This window comes from Hemiscyllium ocellatum, chromosome 25, assembly GCF_020745735.1.
Source record: "Hemiscyllium ocellatum isolate sHemOce1 chromosome 25, sHemOce1.pat.X.cur, whole genome shotgun sequence".
Lineage (NCBI taxonomy): Eukaryota > Metazoa > Chordata > Chondrichthyes > Orectolobiformes > Hemiscylliidae > Hemiscyllium > Hemiscyllium ocellatum.
The window spans coordinates 53,887,443-53,902,792 of record NC_083425.1 but is presented as its reverse complement, the minus strand read 5'-3'; the positions used below and the strand labels follow the sequence as shown (position 1 = coordinate 53,902,792).

Genomic DNA, 15,350 nt, shown 5'->3' with positions numbered 1-15,350 from the left:
ATATCTGTAATGGTTCCACTTCACTCAAGTGTTCTGTGGTGTCCAATGATCCAACACTATTTCAATCTGTCTTCGAACAGAATCATAGAATGCATAATACCGATACAGAGAATGACAATTCACTGTTGATATCTTGGTTAAGATTTTTTACCAATTCCCCTTCACCTAGAATTCTGCTATCCTCTTTTGCCAGTGGAAAGGAGTACCTTCAAGGCTGGTTACTCCCCTTTGAAACTTGCTCTGGTTCTGGTTGCAACTTGTTTGAGTGTAGATGGTGAGGTTGCTTGAGACATGCAGCCAGATGTAGCTGTCTGTTTCACTCGCTGTTGTCCAACTGTCGAGTTTTGCCCTATGCCTCAGTGTCCTCACCCACCGTCTTAAAGAAAGGCGCAGGTTTTCCGAGATGTGGCATTCTAATGCCACTCAGCCTTTTTTTTAAAACAAAAGAAGGGAGTTCCTCATTCCACTTAGGCTTCCCTCCAAGAAACAGAGGCATGCTTCCAGTCGCTCAGCTCTTTCATAGTGCAGAGCTGCCACAAAAAAGCAAATCACCCTCCCACCCGCATGTCCAACCCTCAAAACCCCCCGTCACAGCAGTCAGCTACTGCAATTCGGAAATCTAAACGTCCAGACAGGCACTCTGACAGCTGCTGTCAACCTGTGACTGAGTTAAGTGGATGCAAAAGAAAAGTTGATTCTACTCTGGGGAGGGGTGGGGAATGTGCTATGGGTGTTAGTCCCTGTTTCAACCAGCTGCTGTGGTGGTGATGGTAGTGGGGTTGTGCGGTGATCGGGTGCTGTGGGGGTTGGTATGAGGGAAGGGGGATCGAGTGTGACAGAGCCTTCATGTGGACTTTGGCAGCAAGTGAAGGTGACTCGGCACCACTTTCTGAAGGGCACGTAGAGTTGGGCCATAAATAGTAGCCTTGGCATGTCCTGATAATTGTTAAAAGGCCATTCTGGGAGCCTAAGTGTCGTTATTTCCATTCAGTTTCTGGTACATATGTTTCTCTGGTCACTCCAACCCCTAAACACCATTCATGCTGCATCTCCCTGGAGTACACTGACCAGGGGAGAAAATTGATGGTCGAGACTGAAAGGACTGAATTTCTTCCTTCCTTCTAGTCACAGCATAATGACTTTGGGTGCATTCCCCCAAACTGTAATGTCAGTACCTATGTACAATAATGCAATACAGTGGAGCAGAAAGCTAAGAAACTCCTATAACAGGTTCAGTCAGGAGCAGATCTCATCTTTCTACACTGACTGTCAAAATATCAGTTTTAGTCACTGTCTGGGAGACCATACATGATCTTCCACAGTGCTGACCAGCAGTATAACAGGTATGTTGATATTAGGTGTGGAACTAATTTGTTGATTGAGATCTAGGAAGTGAAAGAGACCTTTCTGCTCCTCAGTGCTGTTCCACTATTAGTTTTGATCACGGCTATTTCTGTTTTGTTGCAGTCAGTTGGTTTTCTGCTTTGCAAGGTCCCTTTTAGAAGCACAACATAGTTATGCACACACTAAAATTAGAGGTAGCATTGGCCCTATGTTGCCTGTTTGTTTATTACATGAAGTGCCCTGGATCACTTCCTGAAGTGCTCTTCTCAGGATAAAATGCAATGCTCAGATCATCCAGAGCTTTTAAGGCCCTTGTAATTTCTGTGGCTGCCAAATTTATATTTGATTGCCTTCTGCACTCTGGCAGTCTCTGTGCTCATGGTTATTGTCTGATTCCAGCTCCATGCTCTCTCTGCTGGCTTGAAAGCCTTCACCAGCTGGGTGGCCAGTGCTGGCATTGAGGAGTGTCGAATGGCTTGTGGTGGTCATGGGTATTCACGTTCCAGTGGTCTTCCAGACATTTACGTCACATTCTCACCCAGCTGCACATATGAGGGAGAGAACACAGTCATGATGTTGCAGACAGCAAGGTAAGGAATCAGCTGCACTCATTGGAGTGTGTCAGACTCTGTTCTTTGGTGCATACACTTCTGAGGGTCAGCTGATCTCATGATGTTGGATTCAGCTCACTTTCTTGTGGGATATTCATTCTCTGTTTTGAAGCCTAATGTAAAGCCTACCATTGCCTTTTAGGAGCATAAGAACAGTGTAGACCATTCAGCCCATCGAGTCTGCTCTGCCATTAAATACAGATATAAATTTGGAAGCCTAAATACAATCAAGGCTGTTGGAATACTTCAATTTCTTTTATTCTCCATAACACTGTGTACCATTGGTAGTCAGAAATCTATCAATCTCTACTTTAAAGATATTCAAAGACTGAGTTTCCACAGCGCTCTGGTGGAGAATTCCAATGGTTCACAACCCTCTAATTAAAAATCAGTGGCATTGCCCTTTTTTTTGCCCTGGCTCCAGAAACCTCTTAGCTGCATCTACACTGTCTATCCCTTTAAGTTTAGTAAGTTGCAATGAAGTCGCTTCTCATTCTTTGAAACTCTCGAATATAGGGCCAGTTTAGTCAGTCTCTCTCCATAATACGGTCCTGCCATCCTGAGAAACAGTTTGGGGAACCTTTGTTGCACACTCTCTGTGGTGATAATATCTTTATTGAGGTAGAGACTAAAATTGAATGCAGCACTCCAGGCGCAGTCTAACCAAGCTCCGAATGAATTGCAGCAAGATTTCACCACTCCTGTACTCCAGTCCTCTTGCAATAAAGGCTAATATTCCATTCACCTTAACTTGCTGCAGCTGCATGTCATCCCTCAGTGACTTATTGACAAGTAATACCTAGCTCCCTTTGTACATCTACACCTTCCAGCCTCGTATCATTTGATAATACTCTCCACATCTCTTCTTCCTACCATAGTGAATAGCCTCACATTTTGTCACATTGTATTACAATTGTCATGTTCTTATCCATCCACTGAGTCTGTCCATGTCTTCTTGAAGCCATTTTACATCTTCCTCTCTTACACATTCCCAATTGGCTTTGTATTATCTGCAAATTTGGAAATGCTATGTTTTGTCCCCAACCTCCAACCTATCTTCTCCTTGTTCAGAGATGTTATTACGCATCTCTGGAGCAGGTGGGACTTGATCCCAGGCCTCCTGGTCCAGGGGGAGACAATAGACAATAGGTGCAGGAGTAGGCCATTCAGCCCTTCGAGCCTGCACCGCCATTCAATATGATCATGGCTGATCATCCTTAATCAGTATCCTGTTCCTGCCTTATCTCCATAACCCTTGATTCCACAATCCATGAGAGCTCTATCCAACTCTTTCTTAAATGAATCCAGAGACTGGGCCTCCACTGCCCTCTGGGGCAGAGCATTCCACACAGCCACCACTCTCTGGGTGAAGAAGTTTCTCCTCATCTCTGTCCTAAATGGTCTACCCCGTATTTTTAAGCTGTGTCCTCTGGTTCGGCACTCACCCATCAGCGGAAACATGTTTCCTGCTGCCAGAGTGTCCAATCCTTTCATAATCTTATATGTCTCAATCATATCCCCCCTCAGTCTTCTAAACTCAAGGGTATACAAGCCCAGTCGCTTCAGTCTTTCAGAGTAAGGTAATCCCTCCATTCCAGGAATTGACCTCGTGAACCTACGCTGCACTCCCTCAATAGCCAGAATGTCTTTCTTCAAATTTGGAGACCAGAACTGCACACAATACTCCAGGTGTGGTCTCACCAGGGTTCTGTACAGCTGCAGAAGAACCTCTTTGCTTCTATACTCAATCCCTCTTGTTATGAAGGCCAGCATGCTACTAGCCTTCTTCACTACCTGCTGTACCTGCATGCTTACCTTCATTGACTGGTGTACAAGAACACCCAGATCTCTCTGTACTGCCCCTTTACCTAAATTAATTCCATTGAGGTAGTAATCTGCCTTCCTGTTCTTGCCACCAAAGTGGATAACCATACATTTATCCACATTAAACTGCATCTGCCCACTCACCTAACTTGTCCAGGTCACCCTGTAATCTCCTAACATCCTCATCACATTTCACCCTGCCACCCAGCTTTGTATCATCAGCAAATTTGCTAATGTTATTGCTGATACCATCTTCTATATCATTAACATATATTGTAAAAAGCTGCGGTCCCAGCATGGATCCTTGTGGTACCCCACTAGTCACTGCCTGCCATTCCGAAATGGAGCCGTTTATCACTACCCTTTGTTTCCTATCAGCCAACCAGTTTTCAATCCAATCTAGTACTTTGCCCCCAATGCCATGCGCCCTAAGTTTACTCACTAACCTCCTATGTGGAACTTTATCAAAAGCTTTCTGAAAGTCCAGATACACTACATCTACTGGATGTCCCTCATCCATCTTCAGGGTTACATCCTCAAAAAATTCCAGAAGATTAGTCAAGCACGATTTCCCCTTCATAAATCCAAGCTGACTCTGCCCTATCCTGTTACTACTGTCCTGGTGTGCCGTAATCTCATCCTTTATAATAGACTCCAGCATCTTTCCCACCACAGAGGTCAGACTAACTGGTCTATAATTTCCTGCTTTCTCTCTCCCACCTTTCTTAAAAAGTGGTATAACATTAGCCACTCTCCAGTCCTCAGGTACCGATCCCGAATCTATCGAATTCTGGAAAATAATCACCAACGCATCCACGATTTCCCGAGCCACCTCCTTCAGTACCCTGGGATGTAGACCATCAGGCCCCAGAGACTTATCAACCTTCAGACCTAACAGTCTCTCCAACACCAAATCCTGGCAAATACAGATTCCCTTAAGTTCAGGTCCTTCAGTCACTGTTACCTCAGGGAGAGTGCTTGTGTCTTCCCTAGTGAATACAGATCTGAAGTACCCATTTAATTCTTCTGCCATTTCTTTGTTCCCCGGAATATATTCCCTCTGCACCACAAGAGGTTCTCTCCAGCCTCCTAATCACTGATTATGTATCGTGAACAGCTCAGGCCCAAGTGCTGATCCTTGTGGTTTTTCACTGGTCACAGTCTGTCAAGGTGAGGGTGACCCATTTATTCCTCCTCTCTGGCTAACTGACAATCGTTAACTCATGCTGGTACATTACCTCCTATCCTACGTGCTTTAATTTTCCTAACCATCACCTGTGGGGAACTTTATGAACAGCCTTCACACCATGTCCATTGACTCTCCTTTCTCAACTTTGTTGGTAGCATCTTCCGAACAAAGCCACAGAAACGTTCATCAAACATGATATCCCGTTCACAAATCCATGCTGACCTTGCCCAATCAGCTCTTCCTCAACCAGGTGTCCTTTTATTGCTGCCTTTAAGATAAATTCTAGCATTTTCCCTGCTGCTAATATAAGGTAACAGGTCTGTAATTCCCTCTTTATTTTTCAGTCACTCCCTTCTTGAATACTGGGGCAACATTTGCCAACTTCTAATCCACAGTAATCAATGCAGAATCGATAAAATTTCAAGATAATCACCAATGCAGCAGCTATCTCTATCGCCACTGCCTTCCACACTCTGGGATGAAAGTTATTTCTCAGGTTCTAGGGATTTAGCAAAAACCTTCAGCCCCACTAACTTCTCCAGCCCACTCTTCTAACAAACACTAATTTTGTTCAACTCCTCATTTTCCCTGGTCACTTGGATCTGTAAATGTAGGAGAGTTCTGGTATCATAGAGATAGCAGAAAAATCAAAGTAATTAAGCTTCTCTGCCATTTCTCTATTCCCTAATGGTTATGTTTGTATGTTTATAAATTCTACTGACTCTGCCTTTCATGGACCCATATATGTTTTAACCAAACATTTTCCCTTTTTACACACCTATGGAAGTTTTTACAGTTAATTTTAACTTTTTAGCTCAGTTGCGTTCCTATTCTATTCATCCTTTGTACAATCAGTTTCTTGGTCCTCTCATGCTGTATTCCACAAACATGCTGACTCTCAGAATTACCGCTGTTTCTTCTTATTGACCTTCTCTTTTAATCATCATGACCACATTGTACCTTCAGAACCTAGAATAGGCCCTCCCAAACTGGCTGAAGAACTCCTCTGATGGTCACAGGTCCAGCTGTTGGAGTCTCAAGGCTCTGAGGCAGCAGTAGTCATCATGGAAATCATGGAATTCTAACAACTGCAAGGCAACTTTAATACCACATGAGGTTTTTTTTTGGTGGGTGTGGTCTAAGGGATATAACTTTGAGGCCTGATTGCTGCTGAGGCTGCTGCTAAAAAGAAAAACAATTTTGAAGGTAGGATTTTTATTTACAAATATCCCTGCGATTTAAACAATTCCCCTCATGTTGAACTTCTCCTTACCAAGCTATTCAGGAGCTGAAGTTTAGTCCCCCCACCAAGGTCAGATGAAGACTGAAGTGTTACAATAGGGCAGTAGCAGAAAAATGTTTGGGAAGCGCTGACCTATTAGCAGATTTACTTGGCTGCTGTATCCTTTAATTTACAAAATTAACTGCATTTTGAAGGTATCCATTGGGTGTCTAAATGGGCTTAACAGAAAATCCCATCTTCAGGCCTGAGAGAGTTGCTGAGTAATGAGATTGCCTCATCTGTTCCTGTACCTCAAGCACTGTCTATACCTGTGTCTGATAATTGATTGTTTTCCATTACCCAGGTAATTGAGCTGTCAGCCACAGCAGTTGAGTCCCCCTGCTTATTTATAATTCCCTGGTTTGTCATGTCATGCATTGTCCTACAATTGGTATGTTTTCTGCATTGTTGCCTCACTGTTAGATTAAACCCCAAGTCAAAATGAGATCATGGTATCAGGAAGTTGCGATATTTTCAGAACAACAGGAACCCAGTACAGGTCTGAGCAGCTTAGGGTCAGCGGCTTGCTATGTATTAAAAGCAAGATACTGAGATTAGCAAACTGAAAAAGAGTGCTGGGGGAGGTATAGCAGCATCTGTAGAGGAGAAAGTATGTATTGCCACAATCAGATTCTTAATCATCTAGAAGTAATCAGTGGTGCGTCTTAAGCTTTAGTTTCACCTTTTTTTAGATTAGACTTACAGTGTGGGAACAGGCCCTTCGGCCCAACAAGTCCACACCGACCCGCCGAAGCGCAACCCACCCATACCCCTACATTTACCCCTTACCTAAGACTACGGGCAATTTAGCATGGCCAATTCACCTGACCCGCACATCTTTGGACTGTGGGAGGAAACCGGAGCACCCGGAGGAAACCTACGCAGACACGGGGAGAACGTGCAAACTCCACACAGTCAGTCGCCTGAGTCGGGAATTGAACCCGGGTCTCAGGCGCTGTGAGGCAGCAGTGCTAACCACTGTGCCACCGTGCCGCCCACCTTGCCATGGGTTTATAATTATTATAGAACTGCTGTTGGTTTGTTTTTTAACCTGTTGTTTTACTAACCTAAGTCATCTCAACTTGCCAATCTGTAGGTGTGAGAGTCTGGACTGTGTTCAGTATTGCTACAGATCTCATTTTCTCCTTCACTGCCACTCTGAACACTGCAGCCTTCCAGCTGACCTGAAGTCAGTTTTGCTTTGTACCTGAGATATGAGTCTTCAGTATTCTGATGGTGCAGGCTTCACTCAGCTCCCTTCAATCTCAACCGGCTGCAGCAGTGATTGGGTGTGTGACACTCTGCTGCCAGGTGCCTACTTCCCTAATGATTGCAGCACTCATATTACCTTCATAAAGGAATGCTTTTCCTATGTGTGGCAGTACGGAATCAGCTTAGGCTTAGTACCAAGGTGATACGGTGCATGGAACTCACCAGACAGAGAAATGGAGCTACTGGCTCTTTCAAAGAGCTGACACCAGCATTGATGGCTGAATGACCTCTTCCTCTATGGTATGATCTAGTGTTCTGGTAATTTGCTTTTCTCTCCAACTGTGCTATTTTGATCCCTATTATTTTCTTCGTGTGCATTGCTAGTGATGGTTTATTTGCTTCCTGGTGCATTGCAGGTACCTATTCAAGAGTTATACCCAGGCAAAGTCTGGTCAGAAGCTAGTGGGCACTGTCTCGTACCTGAATGACCTGTGCAGCCACATCCAGCCCCAGCAGGTGGCCAGTCAACCAATGGTGGTAGACATCAATGACATCAGCAGCTTAGTGGAAGCATACCAGCTGCGAGCTGCTAAGTGAGTACAGGGAGGGGAGCTGTGGTAACCTGGTCAGGTTTCCCAATTTGGTTTGCCCATGTTTGTCTTAACTTTTTGTAGGGGATTAACGGTACAGGATAAGAACCTTGTCACTTTCAAGCCCTTTGGGATGTTCTAATGTCTTGTGGTAAATTCAATCATCTGTCTGACAGTGAGACATGAGAGACGTTCCAATGTGCTGATATATATTTTATATAATATATATATATAGAGCTTCATCTGAATTGTTGATTAATATGGCAGAAAACTGAGGCCTCAGTGCTGATCCCTGCAGGGATGCCAACATACCGCTTTCTGTCTCGTCTCTTTTTTAACTAATTCCATTGGCACATCAAAGGATTGTTCTCCACTCCACATATTTGTATTCTTGCCCAATCATTGGCTGTCATTTTCTGGATAGTCTGAGATTGCCTTCCTCTCCTGCCCTTCGGAAGCCCTGACTCTGTATGGAAGCTGTCTGGGAAATGTACGTTGCCACTGGATAATTGCCCAACACCAGGAACATTCTGAAAAAAGGCTCAACTCTGAGTTAGAGCCTGAAACTTGAGAGGGTTCTAACTTGCAGTTACCCAGGAGATGTTGGAAGGATATTAACCTGCTCTAACTCCTGGGTCACTGTGGCACTAAGCACACCCCTCCCCACAACTCCCGTTGACCTTGCCATTTCTTCCAGCAGTCCCCTTCCTCCCCTCTTTACCAACTTTCACAAGTACACATTCATTTATATGCTGAGCCTAACACAAGCTACTTTGGGTCATGTGACTTTACTTCATGCAATGTGGCAGCTGGTGCCATGAAAAAAGATTTGTTGCAGTGGAAATTCAATTTATTGAACCGGGTCAGACAGATAAGTACTTAGGAGCAAAGATAGACCCATGGTTTGGTATAACCCTAGCGGACTGGGAGGTTAAATTAGAAGGTTGGATAAATAACTTAAAAATATCACCCCTAAAACCAACACAGAAATTAGAAATTTTAAAAACATATTTTATTCCCAGATTATACTATTATTTAATTTTATCAGAATCCTCTGTGAATTATTTAAACAAATTAGATAATATAATTAAAAACGCGATCAAGGAAATACTACATCTTCCGCAATCCATCGCAGATGGCATTTTATATGCCAAAAATCGTGATGGAGGCTTGGCAATAACCAGGTTGGCTACCTTTATTCCGATATCGATCATGAGGAAGTATGGGACTCTCCATAAATCCCCGGACGAAATTGTGCATGCCTCGTTTCAGTTCGAGGGTGAGAGTATTATGGAGAGAATGAAGAAATTAAGTAAATTGAAGTCCCTGGAATTGGTTTGGAATCCACTTCATTGGAAATTCACTCAGGACAGATATTTCACTGTTGATATTGTCACTGGACTAGTAATCCAGAACTGCTGGCTAATGTTTTGGGGCAAACATTCAAATCCCACCATGGCAGATGTTGAAATTTGATTTCAATCAAAATCTGAAATTAAAAGAGAGCTTAATGCCAGACATGTAAGCACAGTCAATTATTGCAGAACCTCATCTGGTTCACCTTCTGAATGCGTTCCAGAAGCAACCTCTATAAATAGCATCCATAAGTCATGTTTATCCACCACTTTAGTAACTTCTTAAAAGCATTCAGACAAGCTTATCCAACATGCCTTAACATTTACAGATCCATACTGACTCTCTTTGTTCACTAGTTACTCCCTCAGTCTGCAATCTCAGAATAGTTGCAGCACGGAAGGAGGCTTTTTGGCCCATTGTTCTGTGCTGGCTCTGCCGACACTTCCTGCCACTTCCCTGGCTTCTCCCAGTAGCCATGGACATTCCTCCTTTTCAATATGATTATTCAGTTCTTTCTTTGAAATCTCAAACCAACTCTGTCTGCACCAGACTCTCTGGCTTCCAGACCCTAACCTGTGAAAACCTTTTACTTGCATCACCACTGAGTCTTTTGCCAACCTGTACCTCCTTGTTCTCTGTTCTTCAACAACGTGACTGGTTTCTCATTATTTGCGCTCTCCAGGTCCCTTGTACTTTTGAACACCCCAAACAGATCTCTCAAAGTTTCCTTCTCCAACAAAGACCATCCAAGTTCTCCAAGTGCTGGAGAAACCAAGTTGGTCAGGTAGAATCTGTGGGGATAAAATACAGAGGTCATACTCTGAAGTGGAACTCAATATTGAGTCCTGAATGCTGTCTAAATAAGAACTGAGTGGTGTTCGTCCAGCCTGCATTGTGTTTAATAGGGATACAATAACAGGCTGGAAATGTTAGAATGGGAGCAAGGTTGTTTATTGAAATTGCAAGCAATTGGAAGATTGTTATTCCTATAAACATTCTTCTGGCCAGAGAGGAGGTTTACAGTAAAGCTTTTGGTCTCACTAATTTAAAGGAGATGCCATTGTGAGCAACAAGTACGTTATCCAATGTCTTAGTCGATCACTAGACCATTTTCTTCAAGCAAGAGAGTGATTGTAAAAACATGTCAAGTCAGTCCTTCCTGACTTACCTTCCCGAGTTACCTGTTTTCTTGCTCCCAGTGCCCAGCATCATTGGCCCTGGCTCTTCACTTAATCCACATAGCACCTGACCAATCCTGAAAGACACCTTTGTCCTGTGAGAAATGTATAGCTGAAATCCATTCTGTTTTTCTCAGTCCAACAAGGCAAAGATGAGCGTGTGAAACTAACACTGCCCTAACCTCCAGCATCCAGAGGTCAGGCTTGAGACTGTAGACTTGCAAAGTATCTGTTATACACTGTGCCTGTTGATGCCCTGTGTAATCATTCCTCTTCCTTATCCCACTCCCGTGTTTCCCAGCCTGGTTGAGGCAGCTGCACGGAATTATCGCATGGAACTGGGACGCAGGAAAAACAAAGAGGAAGCCTGGAACAGCACGTCTATTGATCTAGTCAGGGCATCGGGGGTGAGTCGCCCTTGGCTAGGATGGTGTCTCCTCATCTGAGGAAAGTTGATTTCCCTTTCCTCCCTCACCTGCCCTGCTTCCTCATAGCCTATCCATTCCTCTCTTTCTTTCAAAGCTAAATTTCTGCTTCCCCTCCTTTGTGTTTGGATGTGACTCCTTTCCTTCTGGGTTGGCGTGAGTCAGGATACCTCTGCCTGGAACATCGAATCACGGCAGGTCTTTGTAGATTGTCAGTGTGATTTTTAACAATCGCAATCACTTTATGAAGCCAAGAGGTGGTGTGTGATGAAGCTATCAGGCTCGTCATTGCTGAGTGTAATGTTTGACTCGGGACTGGATAATGATTATAAGTTGGAAGCATTGCACTTGCTTTCATTGGTGGTGTTTGTGTGGGACAGACTGAAAGTACATGTTTAGAGCAGGGTGGCACCCGTTAGACATTGTGCAAAAGGAGGGTTGTAGTGCCCTTGCAATTCAGAAACCCCTCCCTTTACTCCTGTCTAATCATGTTCTGTGTCTTATTTCTTTTTGTGTAGGATGTGTAACTGCATGTGTTTGTTCTCCCCTTCCTTAGGCTCACTGCCATTACGTGGTGGTGAAGCTGTTTGCAGCCAAACTGTCTGAGATCACAGACACTGCAATCCACGATGTCCTTAGCACTCTGTGCCTGATGTATGCGCTGTATGGAATTAGCAAGAACTCTGGAGATTTCCTGCATGTGAGTGGATGCTAAACCACAGCCTTGACTGTATGGATACAAAGACCTTAGAGACACAGTGAAAGTCATTATACAGTGTGTCAGTCTTGTGGAAACTTAACAGGGATTGGAATTACATCTAATTCATAACATTTTAATATGATGCCTTTTAGAAAGTCCAAAAACAGACTAAAGGTGTAATGAGAAGGGAGCAAGAGACTGAGATCCAATATTCATTGAAAGCCTTAGCATTTGCTTCAGTTACCATTACCATCCTATATATCTGTGATATATTAAAATATGGGTCTGTTAACATCTTCAGTATAGACTTTTCTATTATAGATTCATCTGTCAGTATTTATAATGGAAAATGCCAATGTAATGTTGTTATGCTGTAATTACATGTTTTGTCCACTAGTATTGATAGTACCACATCTGGTTTAATATAAGAAACAGGCCCAGGAGGACACCATTTAGTCCCCTCAAGACTGCTCAGTCACTTCAATAAGATTATGGCCAATATGATCTTGACTTCCAGTCTACTTCCCAGCCAGCTTCCCATCATTTTTGATTCCCTTTTGATCAAAAATCTATCTTTTTCCTAAAGTGGGCAGGTCATTATTCCAAAACTCTGCCCCCATCCCAGTTCCAGACACTCAGTGAGGGGAAATATCTTATCATTCTCTACACTGTCAAGTGCTCACAAATTTTACTAAGTTCAGTGGGTTTACCTCATTCTTTTAAACCCCAACATGTGTAGACCCAATTTGTTCAACCTTTCATGCAGCTCCCTCTGCCTCAACTCCAGTATCCTCAACAGTGACTTCTAAGCTTCCAATAGCTGTAATTTTGTTATTCAGTTTTGATATAGAATTAAAGCAATGTACATATATGATTTTAAAATAGGAAGCAACTTGCATCTCTTCACTTGTGTTCAATTATTCCTGTCATCTAACTCCCACTTCTGCTGTTATGACCCTTCTTTGATAGTTTGTCTTCCCAACATTTGGGATTGCTCTCCAATTCTGTGATTAGTTCACTCATGTTAGTAACTAGTCCATACAGTTGAGGGACAGGTTAGATGCTGTCTCACTGTCGCACAACATGAAATTCTAGGCTGAGACATTATTACACAGAGGAAGGTATGTGCTCTGGGAGAAACTAGCTGAAATGTAGGCTTTTGCTGGACCATAGGCAGAGTTGGCTAGTGTTGTGTCTCCTTGGCTGTGCTGGGGCATACTTTATAACATCCTGTTATCCTGTGCAGGCTGGGATCCTGAATGACTTTCAGATTTCCCATGTTCACCAGCGGGTGAAGGAGCTGCTCGCTGTGATCCGACCCAATGCCGTCGCTCTCGTCGATGCCTTTGATTACCCCGATGCAGTTCTTGCATCAGTGCTCGGGCGTTATGATGGGAATGTTTATGAACATATGTTTGAATGGGCGAAGAGGTCACCTCTAAATAAAACCGAGGTAAGTACGTCTAGCAGGCGATGATCAGCCAGACGTATTGGAACTTCCCCAGTATGGGGAGGTAGTCGTTGGAGCAGTGGGTTGTCATCTTGGGGCCAGATTGAAGCGAACAAACTCCTTGCTGTTTTCGGACTCCAATGTGAACTGAGCTTGGATATTACCACACCACTCTAGTTGGCCCTCCCACTCAAACCTGTTAAGTTGAGGTATGGTGGGAGATTAAAGATTATTCGGTCAATTGGGACTCCCAGAACCTTTACAGGGACAGGGTGATAACTGTTTCAGCCCATCAAGACAACATTTATTGCCTTTATTCATCAGCCGTGTAGACTAATCCCATTCTTCCCCTAAATATTCCCCTCATGGACTCGACCTCAACAACTATTTGTGGCGAGATTTCCATGTCCTGACTGGCCTGGGTGTGAAAATATTTCTGTGTCTCTGCCTTTAATTCCTATTTTGACAAGCCTCTCAGATGTCCTTCTCTTATTGTCCATTAAATCTCCATAAAGGATATTTTACTTGGCATCCAGCATCCTTTCCCTGACAGAAATACAGATGCATTCCATCCCATGCACTGACCACCAGAACAAAGAACCAATTCAGCGGAGTTTGGGAATTCTGTTTCCTTACACCTGTATTATAGAAACCTTGAAGTTTGTGAGGCCATGACGTAGCTATGCTGTTTGACAGTATGGTCCACTCCTGACAGTGAGTTTAAAAATCTATTTGAAATCAGCCTGTTTGGAAATGCTGTGACATCTATGTGGCAGCTGGGACTGGAATCCCAGCTGAAAATGTGTTGCTGGTTAAAACGTAGCAGGTCAGGCAGCATCCAAGGAACAGGGAATTCGACGTTTCGGGCAAAAGCCCTTCATCAGGAATCCCAGCTCTGGGTCAGGGGTAGGGATACTACCCTAATCCGAAATCATTAGCACTGATGTACTGTCCAAAGTTTGGAGTTATGGTGGGTCTCCAGGGTCTTGATTTGCTAGGAGTGTGTTGAATGTTATGAGTGAGAATTCACCAGTGCTTATGTGAACAAGAGAGAGATTTGGGGGTTTGGTGTCTGAGGACTGACCATCTGTTTCTTCTTCTTCCTAGGTTCACCAGTCATTCTACAAATATCTGAAACCTCTGCAATCCAAGCTGTGAGGCTGTAACTGTTCTTTGTCTAAGAAATTGAATCCAGCTCCAAGCAAATTCTCAAAGTTTTCTAATCAGCCTGTTCAGGGATGGTATGACACACATCTCTGGGGCACTTGAACTTGGGGCGTCCGGGCTCCAAATCAAATTCTAAACCTTTAATTTTGATTCTTGGTATCTCTGACCTCTCAGTCTCGTTTCCTGAATGGCAGAAGTAGCTCTTTTTAACAGTTGCCAAGCGAATTCTTTTTCCTGCCCCCTCCCTCATACCGTGTACTATTACAGTTGTATCATCAGACTTTGGAACTGGGGTTGAAAATGTGTAATCTGCAGGTTTTGTGTCCACTATTCCCTGCTGAGCATGGCAGCACCTCTGTGGAGCTTTCCGCAGTGCACAGGCCGTGATGCAGCAGCAAATGAGAGGAATCACCTTCAGTTTCTGCTCCTGATAAAAACTACCACAGTATTTGCAGGCTGTGCCCAGTGTCAGAGTAATTAGTGATTCAGAGGTATAAAGACCAACACCAGTGTTCAAAGCAAAACCTCTGAGACTGGGATTGGGTGGGAGGGAGGTCAGAAATGAGTATGCTGTTGAGCACTAGGCGGCTTTTTAGAGGAAGGGCATAATCCGGAATTCAGGTTTGGGGTCTGTATTGTTTTAGCCAGACTGAACGACCGTTCCTCTACAAATATGAGGGATTTTGCAATAATTCTAACTGTTGTGGTTCTGTTCGCCGAGCTGGGAATTTGTGTTGCAGACGTTTCGTCCCCTGTCTAGGTGACATCCTCAGTGCTTGGGAGCCTCCTGTGAAGCGCTTCTGTGATGTTTCCTCCGGCATTTATAGTGGTTTGTCTCTGCTGCTTCCGGTTGTCAGTTCCAGCTGTCTGCTGCAGTGGCCAGTATATTGGGTCCAGGTCAATGTGTTTGTTAATAGAATCTGTGGATGAGTGCAATGCGTCTAGGAAGTACCTGGCTGTTCTCTGTTTGGCTTGCCCTCTAATAGTAGTGTTGTCCCAGTCGAACTCATGTTACTTGTCAT

At 43.8% G+C, this 15,350-nt stretch overlaps 1 protein-coding gene across 2 annotated transcripts in view; it reads left to right on the top strand.

Annotated features, from left to right (window-relative positions):
• Positions 1 to 15,101, top strand: part of acox1 (acyl-CoA oxidase 1, palmitoyl) — a 54,091-nt gene extending 38,990 nt beyond the window's left edge. For both annotated transcript variants that reach the window (XM_060844361.1, XM_060844362.1), the window contains exons 9-14: positions 1,744 to 1,934; positions 7,879 to 8,055; positions 10,888 to 10,993; positions 11,568 to 11,711; positions 12,958 to 13,164; positions 14,269 to 15,101. In XM_060844361.1, coding sequence (XP_060700344.1) covers positions 1,744 to 1,934; positions 7,879 to 8,055; positions 10,888 to 10,993; positions 11,568 to 11,711; positions 12,958 to 13,164; positions 14,269 to 14,319 — 876 coding nt within the window. In that variant the 3' untranslated portion in view covers positions 14,320 to 15,101. The remainder of the gene's footprint in view (positions 1 to 1,743; positions 1,935 to 7,878; positions 8,056 to 10,887; positions 10,994 to 11,567; positions 11,712 to 12,957; positions 13,165 to 14,268) is intronic.
• The last annotated feature ends 249 nt before the right edge of the window (positions 15,102 to 15,350 follow it).